Source organism: Balaenoptera borealis, assembly GCF_965194805.1.
Source record: "Balaenoptera borealis genome assembly, chromosome: 20".
In the NCBI taxonomy this organism is placed as follows: Eukaryota; Metazoa; Chordata; class Mammalia; order Artiodactyla; family Balaenopteridae; genus Balaenoptera; species Balaenoptera borealis.
This window is the reverse complement of record NC_138879.1, coordinates 46,016,235-46,030,602: the sequence shown is the minus strand read 5'-3', so window position 1 is coordinate 46,030,602 and position 14,368 is coordinate 46,016,235. Positions and strand designations below refer to the sequence as shown.

At 36.1% G+C, this 14,368-nt stretch overlaps 1 protein-coding gene across 4 annotated transcripts in view; it reads right to left on the bottom strand.

Moving 5' to 3' along the window:
• Positions 1-14,368, bottom strand: part of TAOK1 (TAO kinase 1) — a 166,630-nt gene that overhangs the window by 69,436 nt on the left and 82,826 nt on the right. For all 4 annotated transcript variants that reach the window (XM_082372702.1, XM_082372700.1, XM_082372699.1 and 1 more), the window contains 4 exons: positions 5,110-5,181; positions 2,446-2,547; positions 762-807; positions 119-215 (listed from right to left, as the gene is read on the bottom strand). In XM_082372702.1, coding sequence (XP_082228828.1) covers positions 119-215; positions 762-807; positions 2,446-2,547; positions 5,110-5,181 — 317 coding nt within the window. The remainder of the gene's footprint in view (positions 1-118; positions 216-761; positions 808-2,445; positions 2,548-5,109; positions 5,182-14,368) is intronic.

Here is a 14,368-nt window from a genome sequence, read left to right as displayed (position 1 = left end):
CTGAGTTTATAAGAAATGGTTTTACTTGGCTATAACCAACAAAACTTTCAGGGTTAATAAGTTAATAATGTAACAAGCCATTTGCTTGTTAATATATAATAATTTTCAAAGTGCTTACCTATGGATCATGGTATGAGAATGTAAGTAGGCTAATCCCTGGAGAGCACCATGTGTAATCGCTGCTATTTCCACTTCTTGTAATGGCTTTTTGTGAACTTAAAATAAAAAAGTTATTTGAAAATATTTATTATAAAGAACATTTTTGTTTAAAAATACATACCTAATATATAGGGCAATTTTTAAAAACTAACATTTAGCAAGACGGGATTTCCTTCCAAAGATAATAAAATAATGCTATTGAACTTTACAACTAGTATACAGTTGTGCCTAGCTGTTAAAGTATATAGTCCACAGCCAATTTTCCTCTAAGTTAGCAACATTAAGCAATTATTTGGTGATTACAAAAACAAAAGTAATAAAAGTTCTCCCTTTATTCTAATATCTTCATTCTGAACAGAAGGAACAGATCAAGTTGAATGACAAAGAATCCAAAAAAACTTAAGTCAAAATGAGAGAAAAATCACCTTTTTTATGCTATTACGTAACATTTAATGAGGATAGTGCATACTATGCAGAGAATATAGAAAGGTTACGATTTTTATTCTTTCTGGGAAATTTGTACATTATTTAAGAAACCTCTTATTGAATACTCATTTTATTTTGCTAATACTATTTTTTCTTAATGATTAAAGGAAACCTACCTTCTAGTAAATCTGAAGCAGATCCTAAACAATATTCCATTACAAGCTACATGGGAAGAAAAATTATATAAGCATTAAAAAGATTCTACTTGAGATAAAATAAATTCATCAAGGAGATCAAGAAGACAGTTTGAAGTAAAACAAACCCTAGTCACCATTTACCTTAAAAAATGAGTATTTATGTATCTAGTAATTTATTAAGTGCATATGTAAAGATAAGCTAATGATACATTAATCTTTTACAATACCAACATATAATCATTTGTATAAGATGTGTATTTCATATATAACTACTACTAAAATTATAAAGGAATATACATATTCTGTTACTATTAATCTATAGTACTAAAGCAATACTTTAGTAATTGCTAGGAAGCAAAAAACTGTCCTTTGGAACTATATATACAAAGCTTAGGTTACAGTTAAAGCAAACACAGAGCACCTTCTATGTGCCAGATATTATATATATATTAAAGCTAATTAAGGGACTTCCCTGGTGGTGCAGTGGTTGGGACTCCGCGCTCCCAATGCAGGGGGCCTGGGTTCGATCCCTGGTCAGGGAACTAGATCCCACATGCATGCAGCAGCTAAGAGTTCACATGCCACAACTAAGGAGCCTGCCAGCCACAACTGAGGAGCCCGTGAGCCACAACTAAGGAGCCCACCTGCCAAAACTAAGACCCAGTGCCACCAAATAAATAAATATTAAAAAAAAAACCTAATTTAATCCTCACAACCACCTTATGAGGTAGGCCCTATTACTATCCTTATTTTACAAATGGAGAAACATGAGAGACAGAGAGGTAATCTCCCCAATGTCACTGTTTTTTCTTTAACCACAGCCTTGTATTTAGGAGTACCGCCATCACCACCAAAATTAAACTGGATAAAAATGCACCAAACATTACAAATCTAGGTTTAGGATACTAAAATGATAATTAGCTGTGACTTATTAATTATGCAAAATAAGGGATCATTCCCATTTAAAGAAAATTTAGCCTCTCTCTTAAAAGATACAGTTATGCCCACAATGCTACGGTATTACTACCGCGTCACCTCAGCGGTAACAACGGGGCAAAATTAATCACCACTTCTTATAACAAAGTGTCTCAATTCTCTAGCGTTAGTATTATTCAGCCAAGGAATCATAATCAGTTCAAATTTCACCAGGACTCATCAGGACTTCACCAAGATCTTTGTAGTTAAATAGATTACAATATGTTTATGTCAAAGATAGGCTAGATTTCATCCTCAAGTAACAGGATTGCTTTCACAATGTTTGATAAACCATTTGAAGAATGATACTACTAAAAAATGTCAGAGAACGTTTTACCATGTACCATGTAATATATTATTAAAAAGATTCTACTTGAGATAAAATAAATTCACCAAGGAGATCAAGAAGAGTGTTTGAAGTAAAACAAACCCTAGTCACCATTTACCTTAAAAAATGAGTACAAAAAATGTACATAAATGTCAGCTAAATCTCTGCAGTAAACTCGCAAAACATACATTCCCTCTCCTGCCTAGGAGTTCTAGGAAAAGCTGCTCTCCCTCTCAGAATGAACTAACATTTCAAGGTGTTTCTGCATGGGATTACACAACCATTTTGAGACATTCTTGAAATAATTAACTCTAAACAGAAACCAACTAAAATTACAGCAAGGGGGAAGCATATACCTACCCATGCTGTGTGCTCACGTAAATAGCAGCCTTTGTATTCTATACTGTTGGGATGTTTTATTCTTTGTAGAAACTTGACTTCCTTAATAATATCCTGCCATTTCTATGGGGAGAAAAAAAACGAATGAAGGAAAAAATTATGAACAGCTGCTTTTCCTGAGAAAGTTATATAAGAAAAAAAAGTAATCAGATTAAGAAGGGTTATTGAGAACATTAAACTTCATTTGTAATATGTAAATATCAAAATAATAAATTAAAAAGTTATGTTCATATAGTTTATAACTCAATTACATAATTTATAAAATTATTTCATTCATGGTAGGACAAATTTTAGTTTGGTAAAACTTATCATCAATGAGTCTTATTAAAATTTTACAACCACACACCAAACATGCCGATGAAAACTATATACCATATTTAGTGATTTTTCTTCAAAAGTTCATCTTCCCTTCTTATTTGCAGCTTTTTGATGTATAATTACATACCATAAAGTTCATCTATTGTGTTTTTGGCTTATGTGTTCTACCAAACGTTAAGGTTTTGTTTGCTTTTTAAATTCAAACGAAGATTTAAACCCGTAAGTGCACACTTCCTAAAATAAAATGCTAGAGAACAATTAGTTATTATATGGGAAAGTTCACAGAAAAAAAAAAAACAGTATGAAAACATTTCCCTACATATTTTACTAAGAGCATTCCTCAATGACACCTACCAGGAAATACAGATAAACCTTCAGCCATAAGCTACTCCATGACAACCTTAGACACTTAGGCCATGTCCTAAACATAGTTACTCTTAAGAAGCAACCAGAGAACTCTAAAAATACTGGTTACCGTGTCTACACCCAGAGACTCTAGAGGCTTAGCAGCTGTGGGGTGAGAATGAGGAATCTATTTTTTGTTCTTGTTTTAGTTTTTTCAACCTTTACCACTGACTTGGGCCATATTTCTAAAAGCAGGGAAACTGGCATAATAGGAAACTTTAAAAAATGTTTTGTACTAGAATGTAAGATCCACATATCACCGATGTTATTTCACAAGCCCTCAACAAAATACAGCAAAATATGTTCACAGTGTTTTATATAAAATGTATAAGATATAAGATGTTAAACTCAGAAAATGTTTCATGGCCTTTAAATTTCAAGTTTGAATGATATTTGAAACTTTCAAAACAAAACAAAACCCTGCATTTTTCAATGTAAAAAAATTTCATGAAAGACGTTAATATTAGCTGTGAAAAGATGATGCCCTAAATGAAACTTTTTGTTCTAGGTGTGACTAATCGAACAGACACAGTACAAGTTTGCCTATGAAAGCCAGCTCTGAAGTTGTGCTACAGAATAGAATATAAATGAGAGTAATCCTGTAAGAAACTGAGTTTTTTAGGTATCAAAATGATGGAACAGTGATATAATCATAACAGTGTTATCATATTCATAGTATGATCGTTACAAAAACAAGATTTATCATAAAATAAAGAGATTCCAAAAAAGTAGAAAACCAAAGTCTTTAAAAGTTAAAGACTGATCCAGCAATTCCAACTCTGGGCATACACCTAAAGTACTGAGACTAAGGACTCAATAACCAAGAGACAGTAGGAACCTAAGCATCCACTGACAGATGAATGGATGGATAAATAAAATGTAGTGTTTTACACACACACACACACACACACACACACACAGAGAGGAATATTAGCCTTAAGAAGGATGGAAATTCTGACACATACCACAACATGGATGAACTCTGAGGACATTATGTAAAGTGAAATAAGCCAGTCACAAAAGGACAAATACTGCATGATTTCACTTACATGAGATACTTAAAGTAGTCAAATTCATAAAGACAGAAAATAGAGGAGTGATATCCAAGGGCTGAGGGGAGGAGGGAGTGGGGAGTTATTGTTTAATGGGTAAAGAATTGCAGTTTTTCAAGATGAAAAGAGTCCTGGAGATGAATGGTGGTGATGGATGCAAAACAATGTGAATGTCCTTAAAGCCACTGAAGTACATACTTGAAAATGGTTATGATGGTAAATTTGTTATGTGTATTTTACCACAATTAAAAATAATTACATTGAAAAATTAAAGACTGACAGATCCTAGTTTTTAACAGTAGATTATATTTCATAAAATAAATTTATGCAATTAAACAAAATAAATATACTAAAAAAAACTACTCACAATATTAGTGAACTAAAGTATACTCAGTGTAGTATCAATAATTGTATTTAAAAAAATTTTTCAGACTAGATATATATTGTCTGCTGATTAAAGTTTGCTTAAATCAGCCCTTAATGTCTGAATCATTAAAAAAATTACATCCAATATAATTTACTGTTAAATGCATCTTATTCTAGTTTACTCTTTTAGAAACTGATAAGCCTTCTATGATAAAGATAAAGTAATACATTACACCACAGTTAAAAAATTAAAAGCAGGGGGACAGGTGGGCTTTTGGAATGCCAGTAATATGCTGTTTATGGCTCTAGGTACAAGTTAAACGGGTACACTCAGTTTGTGAAAGAAAATACACTGAGATATATTCTTAATATTCGTATACTTTTAGGTATGCTACACTTTTTTGAAAAAATTCCCAGCTACCCTCAATTAAAAACAGTATGTCTTTTTCTAACATGTCAAGAAGAATATAAATATTTCACCTACCTCAGTGGACTGCTTTCCACTATAAGACATTTTCTTGATAGCCACCACTTCATTGGTGCGCACATCTCGTGCCTAAAAAAACAAAGAAAGAACTATTGTAAAAATTAACAGATTAAATCTGGGCAATAATTTATTTGAGAAAAAAGCATTTATGAGCTACCATGTCAAAAGGAGCATCAAAACTGCCTTTAAAGAACATTAAAAACAAAAAAAAACCCAATAACCATATAGTGAAACTTATCAAATCATCCAGGAACTGGTACTTTGGAAAGAAATATAAAGCAGGGTTTATCTTTGAGAGATCTAGTTAAGAGGAAAACCCAGAAATTTGAATAGCACTGTAACAGAGAGACAAAACAAGACTAGTATATACAAGCCCATGCTAATCAATTTTGAAATCTCAATGAAATGGACAATTTTCTGGAAGGAATAAATTACTAAAACTGATCTAAAGAAGAAAATGTAAGTAAAACAAACAATGGTGGCAGACTGAAAAGAACACCAATGAATTGTCTTTAAAATACTCTTGAGTGGGGAATTCCCTGGCAGTCCAGTGGTGAGGACCCCGGCTTTCACTGCTGAGGGCACGGGTTCAATCCCTGGTCAGGGAACTAAGATTCCGCAAGCCGCAAAAAAACAAAACAAAACGTAGGGACTTCCCCAGTGGTCCAGTGGCTCTGAGCTCCCAGTGCAGGGGGCCTGGGTTTGATCCTTGGTCGGGGAACTAGATCCCACATGCCGCAACTAAGAGTTCACATGCTGCAACTAAAGATCTTGCATGCCACAACTAAAGATCCCACATGCTGCAATGAAGATCCCACACACAGCAACAAAGATCTCACTTGCCACACGAAAACGCAATGCAGCCCAATAAACAAATATTAAACAAACAAATAAACAAATATAAAATACTCTTCAGTGGGAAATAGTTTTACCAGGTGAACTTTCCAGGATATAAGGGGGGGAAAAAAGGAAAGCTAGCCCATTAATTTTAAGAAGGCAGTATAACCCAATAACTAAAACCTCACAAACAGCACAAAATAGCAAGTTAGGTATCAATTTCACTTGTAAATATAGACAAGAAAACTCTAAATAAAAATTTTAAAATATTATAGAGCATTAAAATAATTTTTAATTTGGATAAAATACACTAATATATATAATTTTTCATTTGGATAAAATTACAGAAATGAAAAAGATTCTAATACTAGAAAAAAAATCTCATAATTTACCACAATTTTTAAAAGTTAAAGGGGGAACAAACAAACAAATAAACACACACACACACACATATATACTTATAAATGCTCAATAAATCCTGAAAATGCAGAAGTGCCCAACTCTAAATGTATTCAATTGCAAAGAAGGCCAAACTCTTAGGAAACACAAATTAGAAAGGTAATTCCTTAACATGATAAATCACCTCTATTGTAAACTACTGCTAATCAGGCTTAAGACTGCTAAAATGCTATCACAATTATTACTTAACATTGTTGAGGTAATTCTGAAAAAAGGTAATAAAAATGTAACAGAACCACAACAGTTAACTAGAAAAGCCAAACTTCCATGTGTTAAAAAAATGATTATATATTAAGAAGGCACATGAGACTAGCTGCAAAATATTTAACTGGGTTCACTAAAAGTGTCAGAACCACCTCAAATCATCTGTTGGAAGAACTCATCTTCAATTCAGATTTTTAATGAGTTCCCAAAGATAAAATGTTCTAAATTAGATTATGGTGATGGCTGCAAAACTCTATATTTACTGACAATCATTGAAATGTAGGCATAAAATTGGTGAACTTATGGTATGTAATTTATACTTTAAAACTTGTTAAAAAAGACAGCACATATGTAAATTTTATCTCAATAGAGTGGCTTGGGGAAAAAAAAAAAAGACAGTTAAGTGGGCCCTGGGAAACTTAATCACATTCCAATTTCAATTACCAGTGTACTGGTTAGGAAACTGGCACCACTTATTGTAATGGGTGAAGCGGATCTATCCACAGACGTCCTGCTTGAATATAAATTTATTTTTCCAAAATGTTCTCTGCTTATCTATCTATGAACCTCTTTATTTTAATCATGTCTAAACAGCTATACTGCGCTCTTTTATAAGAGCTGAGATATAATTTACATGCCATACAATTCACCCATTTTAATGTGTACAATTCAGTGGCATTTCGAACATTCACAGATATATGCAACCATCATTACGGTCAATTTTAGGACTTTCATCACCTCAAAAAGAAACTCCAAATTGTTCATTTAGAAATGGTCAAACGGGGGGCTTCCCTGGTGGCGCAGTGGTTGAGAATCTGCCTGCCAATGCAGGGGACACGGGTTCGAGCCCTGGTCTGGGAAGATCCCGCATGCCACGGAGCAACTGGGCCCGTGAGCCACAATTACTGAGCCTGCGCGTCTGGAGCCTGTGCTCCGCAACAAGAGAGGCCGCGACAGTGAGAGGCCCGCGCACCGCGATGAAGAGTGGCCCCCGCTTGCCACAACTAGAGAAAGCCCTCGCACAGAAACGAAGACCCAACACAGCCAGAAATAAATAAATAAATAAATAAATAAATAAATAAATAAATAGAAATGGTCAAACGGTAAATTTTATGTGTATTTTACAATAAAATTCTTTTCTTCATTAAAAAAAAAAAACCCATTCGGCCCTAAGCAACAACTAATCTACTTTTCCGTGTCTCTAGAGACTTGACCATACTGGACATTTCATATAAATGGAACTATGTAATATGTGGTCTTTTGTGACTGGCTTTTTTCAAGATTCATGACTAATGATTTAATCTTTTCATGTGCTCCTTAGCCATCTGTACATCTTTCTTTGAGAAATGTCAATTCAGATCCTTTGCTCATTTTTAAATTGGGTTGTCTTTTGATTGAGTTATAAGAGTTCTTTACATATTCTAGGCACAAGTCCCTTATCAGATATATGATTTACAAATTTTTTTCTCCTATTCTGTAGGTTGTCTTTTCACTACTTTGAAGCACAGAAGTTTTTATTTTTGATTAAGGTCAATTTATTTTTTTCTTTTATTGCTCATGCTTTTGGTGTCACATCTGAGAATGCTCTGCCAAAACTAAAGACATGCAGATTTACCCCTATGTTTTCTTCTAAGAGTTTTATAGTTTTAACTGTGACATTGAGGTTTTGATCCATTTTGAGTTAATTCTTCTATAGTATGAGGTAAGGACCTAATTTCACTGTTTTGCATTAAACAGCTACACTCTTAATTGGCCTAAGACAAAGCTTAATTTAAAAGTGGGTACACTAAATGCAAGGAAGTATCCTGGATTAGATTCTAGAACAGAGAAGAAACAGTGGAAAAACTGGCAAAATTTAGTACACAGAATATAGTACATAGTTTAGTTACTAGTATCCTATCAATGTTGATTTCTTAGTTTTGATAAATGTACCATGATTATGTAACATATTAACATTAGGGGAACTAGATGAAGAATATAGGGGAAAACACTGTACTAACTGTGAAATCTGCAAATCTATTATTTTAAAATACTAAATTAAACTAAAACGTGACTATTAAAATCCAAATGTACTAGTAATGATGATTAAAATTAAATGACCAAGTTAAAAGGAGATACGACTTTTGCTTATTCATGTTTTTAAAAAGCAAAAAGTAAAAATATTTAATGTTCACAAACATGTTTTTCCCTCCCTTCAGGAACACATATTGTGCTTACTTAGTCACCTCTAATCTAGAACAATTCCATAACCCCTCTTTGTCTTTCATGATACTGACATTTTTGAAGAATACACAGTGGTATTTTAGAGAATGTAACTAAATTTGTGCTTGTCTGACATTTCTTCAAGATTAGATTCTGATTATACACCCCTGGCAAGAATATTATAAGAGTGATATTGTGTCCTTCCCAGGGTATCATATCTGGAGGTATACAATGTGTTCACTCCTCATTGGTGTTACCAATTTTCATCACCCACTAAAGGTGTTGTCTGTGTTTTTCCAATGTGTATAGTTAAAGTTACTGTTTCCTACCTTGTATCTAACAAGGGATCTGTGGAGAGATACTTTAAAACCACGAAAACATCCTGCTCATCAAAATTTTCCCTTAGATTTAGCAAACATTGAAGATAATAGCCCAAAACAATCTTCACTATGATGATTACAGAATGCTCATTTCCTCCCCCCGCCTCTACCATTCCCTTCACATTTATCAGTCAGGCATTCTATTATAAGGAAAAGACCCCCCTTTTCATCCATACATCCATCATCTATCATGGAAATTATGAAGTCCTATTTTATTAAATGGGTTATAATCCATTACTATCTTTATACTGATGTTCAAATTGTTCCAGATTTGGCCAGTGGGAGCCCCTCCAAGCTGGCTCCAATGTCTTTTTGACAGGCTCCATTTTTTTTTTTTTTTCTTTCTTTGAAGCACTTTTTAACTTTCTGGCACAAGGTCTTCTAAGGCTTATCATTTATGTTCCCTGCCCCCGCAACAAAATGAGACATCCCTCCAATAAGTTCTTGTTCCTTTTAGTTAGGAATTAAATTCAAGATCTGAGTGCTAAGTGTGCTCGTTACTACTGGGTGTCATTACAAATACAATCTTGCAGCAGATGGAGCTAGGAGATGCACACACACATATATGAGATATAATTATTTCATATTAACACTGTTAATTCCTCTCCAATCAATCCCACAGGGTTCTTCCTTACCTTTCCCACTTCCGTATTTCTTTCCATATTTTCAGTTAGGATCCTGACCCCAAACAACATCAACATTATTCATTACTCAGTCCTTCTTCTTTTTTTTTTTTTGCCACACCACGTGGCTTGCAGGATTTTAGTTCCCCGACCAGGGATTGAGCCCCAGCCACGGCAGTGAAAACACCCAGTCCTAACCACTGGACCACCAAGGAATTCCCGCTCAATCCTTTAACATATAGTTTCAGATCCATCACACCCATACAAATATGAAAGAAGTCTATTAAGAAGGGTTCAAGATTTGCCTACAGTTTCCCTCTCCCAACCAGACTGAGAGTATACAGTTAAAATACTATGTACAAAAGTTACTCATATTAGTTCTATTTTTCCCCTCAATGTAGTTATGTCTGAAATACAGTTGGGTTCATTGTTCCTGTTTGCCTTTGATGTCAGTGACAACCCTCCCCCCATACATATTAATTTTAATTTTTAAGTATATAAAGTATTTATTATCCAAAGAGGTATATTCAAACAAAAATCATTCCATCCTCTATCTCTTCATATCCATTCCTACAACTATCACCATTTTATATGTTGAACTGTTGGTTGTATAATTTATCTAATTTCATCAAACTATATATTTAATATCTGTATATTTATTATATATGAATTAAACTAAATAAAATCAATTAAAAAAAATCCTACCAGCATATTGAATGGCTATTTTTCAGGGATTTTCTCAATGGGGTTCTTTTATTGAGCCCATTTCTAAGATTCTATGTATATTTTTCCTTTTTCTATATTTCTCTATATTAGTGTATTTGGAGAGGAAAGGTATAAGCATAAACTCAGACAAAACTGTAAAATAGAAAAAGGGTTGTTTCTAAAATATCTATATCCTGGGTCCCTCTTCTCTATTTTGTGTCCAATCCAGAAATTAAACAAAAGTGAGCAACATGAAACACACACATACACATGTGTACACAAAATTCTACAAGTTATATACCTAAATGTTAACAGTAGCTGTCCGTGGGTAGTGAAATTATAGATGGAGTTTTTATTATTTTTGTCTCCAATTTATAATTGGGGTATAAACCAAAAGCTCAAATTGTTAAGAATTTGAACCATATATTCTCAAGAGAAATAATATTTTATTATTAATAAATTACTAAATTTATTAATTTATTAATAAATTGTAGTTTCATTCCTAAGGTGCCCATAAAAAAAGACTAAACCCATAATACTGCCAAAATATTAAACATCTGTATAACACTTGCTGTTTGAGGGGGAAAAAAAACAATTTTTATACAAAGAAGAAATAAATGAGTGGCATTTTCCCCTATAGATTAAGAAAGGAATACTTAGAGATGTTTTATGACTTCAGAATAGTATATCACTGGCTCAATCTTAAAGTTACAGTTTTTAAAATAATAAAACATATTCCTTTACCAATTTTATTTCCTGGAAATTTTAATTTCTAAAGTGTATATTATTTTTCTGAAGTAAAAAAAAAAAAAGAGTCAACAGAAACTTACATCCTCCCCACTTTTTGGGAAAAAGTCCCTTTCTGGTTACTAGTGAGTTAAAAAAATTTTTTTTCTTTGAAATTATTTTAGACTTAGGGAACGGTGCAAATATAGTACAGAGAGTTACCATATACCTTTCACCCAGCTTTTGCCTAATGTTAATATCTTGCATAATAAAATTATCAAAACTAAGAAATTAACACTGGTAAAATTATTAACTACTAACTAAACTACAGGCTTTATTTGAATTTCACCAATTTTTTCACTAATAACTTTTGTTTTTCTTTCTCTGCATTGGGTCTTCATTGCTGTGCACGGGCTTTCTCTAGTTGTGGCGAGTGGGGGCTACCCTTCATTGCGGTGTGCGGGCTTCTCATTGTGGTGGCTTCTCTTGTTGTGGAGCACGGGCTTCAGCAGTTGCGGCGCGTGGGCTCAGTCGTTGCGGCGCACGGGCTCTAGGGCGTGCAGGCTCAGTAGTTGTGGTGCACGGGCTTAGTTGCTCCACGGCATGTGGAATCTTCCCGGACCAGGGATTGAACCCGTGTACCCTGCACTGGCAGGCAGATTCTTAACCACTGCGTCACCAGGGAAGTCCACTAATAACCTTTCTCTATTCTGGGATCCTATATTGCAAAAATATTTGGTTATCATGTTGCCTTTCTTTCCTCCAAATTTGCAAAAGTTCTTAAATCTTTCCTTGTATTTCATGTCTTTGACACTTTTGAAGAGTACAGGTTATTTTGTATAATGTTCCTTAACTTGAGTTTACCTGATATTTCCTCATAATTATATTGTTTATGGATTTTTAAATGAGAATGCCACAGGAATGATGTGTCCTTCTTAGTGTCATGTCAGAAAGGAGATAAATGATGTCGACGTTTCTGGTGATACTAACCTTGATCACTTGGTTAAGGCAGTCTCTGCCAGGTATATGCCTTGATTTTTCCATTTTAATTAATAAATATCTTTGGGGCTATACTTGAGATTATGCATATATCCTGTTTCATCTCAAACTTTAACCTACTAATTTTAGCATCTACTAATGGAACTTGGCTGCAACAATTATTTCCCTTAGTCCTTCTACATTTAATAAAAGATATTTTTAACCTTTATAAATATGTGTATATCTGTGTGTGCATGAGAGAGAGAGAGAGAGAGAGAGAGAGAGAGAGAGAGAGAGAGAGTGTGAGGAGTTCCTACTGATACCTCCAATTCCAATCCAACATACAACAGGGTTATTTCTAGCCTTCCTCATTTCCTTACTCCTAACTTCTTTCTTGGACATTAAGAAAACTGCTTCTCGAGATAAGGACGGCAGAAGAGAAGGACGTGGAGCACACCTCCTCCCACAAATACATCAAAAATACATCTACATGTGGAAGAATTCTCACAGAATACCTACTGAACACTGGCAGAAGATCTAATACAACTAAAGCTGCAAGAGCACCACGTAACAGAGTAGAATGAAGGAAAAAAAAAAAAAAGGAATCAGGATGGGACCTGTGCCCCTGGGAGGGAGCTATGAAAGAGGAAGGTTCCCTCAGTCTGGGAACCGCTTTCACTGGTTGGGAGATCAGCTGGGACAGATAAGGAGCTTCACAGGCTCAGAGGAGAGTGCAGCAACCAGACTGTGGGAGGCAGAACAGAGAGAAACCAGCACAGATGGTCCTGGCCACCTTGCTGCACTTCCCAGACCGAGATGCACATCTGCTAGTGCGTGCAGGGGCTGAGTGCTGCAACTTGGGCTTCAGTGGACAGACCTGGGGAAAGGGCTGGGGTTGGCTGTGTGGAGATAGCCGGAAGGAGCTGGAGGGTGCTCTGGGCTGCAACCGGGGGTGTGCACAGGAAAGAGCCTGGGGAAAGGGCTGGGGTTGGCTGTGTGGAGACAGCCGGAAGGAGCTGGAGGGTGCTCTGGGCTGCAACCGGGGGTGTGCGCAGGATAGAGCCTGGGGCCACAACAGAAGCCACATAGTTAAGCACACATGTAAAGGGAGGGGCGGGGCCCCATCATAGCAGCCTCATTCTCCAAGAGCTCACCTGAGCTCACAGTCAATGTGGCTCCACCTCTACCACCTCTGTGCTGGTGGGCTGTCCACATGCAGAAGTGGGGCTGAAATCTGAGCCTACCCTCAGGGGCTGTGAGACTGGTGGATTTACACGGCTACTGGCAGCTTTGTAAGCTCTGTGCCTGCGGGACATCCCAGTGGATTACTGTTGCTCCCAAGGCTGGGGTGGTCCGGCGTTAGCAGCTACAGGCTTTGCGGGCACAGGCATGCAGAGGCAGGGCCAGGATCTGGGCTGATTCTGTAGCCCCCGTGGAACGTCCAGGTGCCTGACTTCAGTAGATCTGCCCTACTGGCTTTGTGAGCACAGAGCCTGAGGGATATCCAGGCTGACTGCCTGCATTCCTTGACTGAGGCAGGGCCGAAGGTAGTGCCAACAACAGTGTACTTTGTGAGTGCACATAGCGTGACACGCAACACCACAGAGTGCACTTCCTGGTGGACAGCTCCTGTAGAGGAATACTCAGTGGCTCCTCTCCCAGCAGAGGTGCTCCAGTACCACCTACCTCACATCACAGCTCAGAAACCGATCTGGAGGCTTCTACTACAACAACTGGGGAGCAGACCTTACCCCCGAAAGGGCTGTGACAATTATAGAGCAAACAGGCGGCCGCACTCAACATCCAGTGCAGGTTATCTGCTCACCACAACACCAATCACACCTCCTATCAAGAGGAAAAAAGCCACCACACACTGAAGAAAGACGTGGCAGGCATCCATATTAAAAACAGTCCTTGCACCAAAAATATCAGACTCACACAGGCTACACAAGGATGCTCCCACATAAAAACAGCCCTTCAAGACCACAGTAGATAAGGGTTTCTCCTAAATGCACAGAGTCAGAGAAATATAAGTAAAATAAAGAAGCAGAGGAACCACTCCCAATTAAAAGAACAAGAAAAATCTCCTGAAAGAACAAGCAATAAAACAGACCTCTCAGGACTTCCCTGGTGGCACAATGG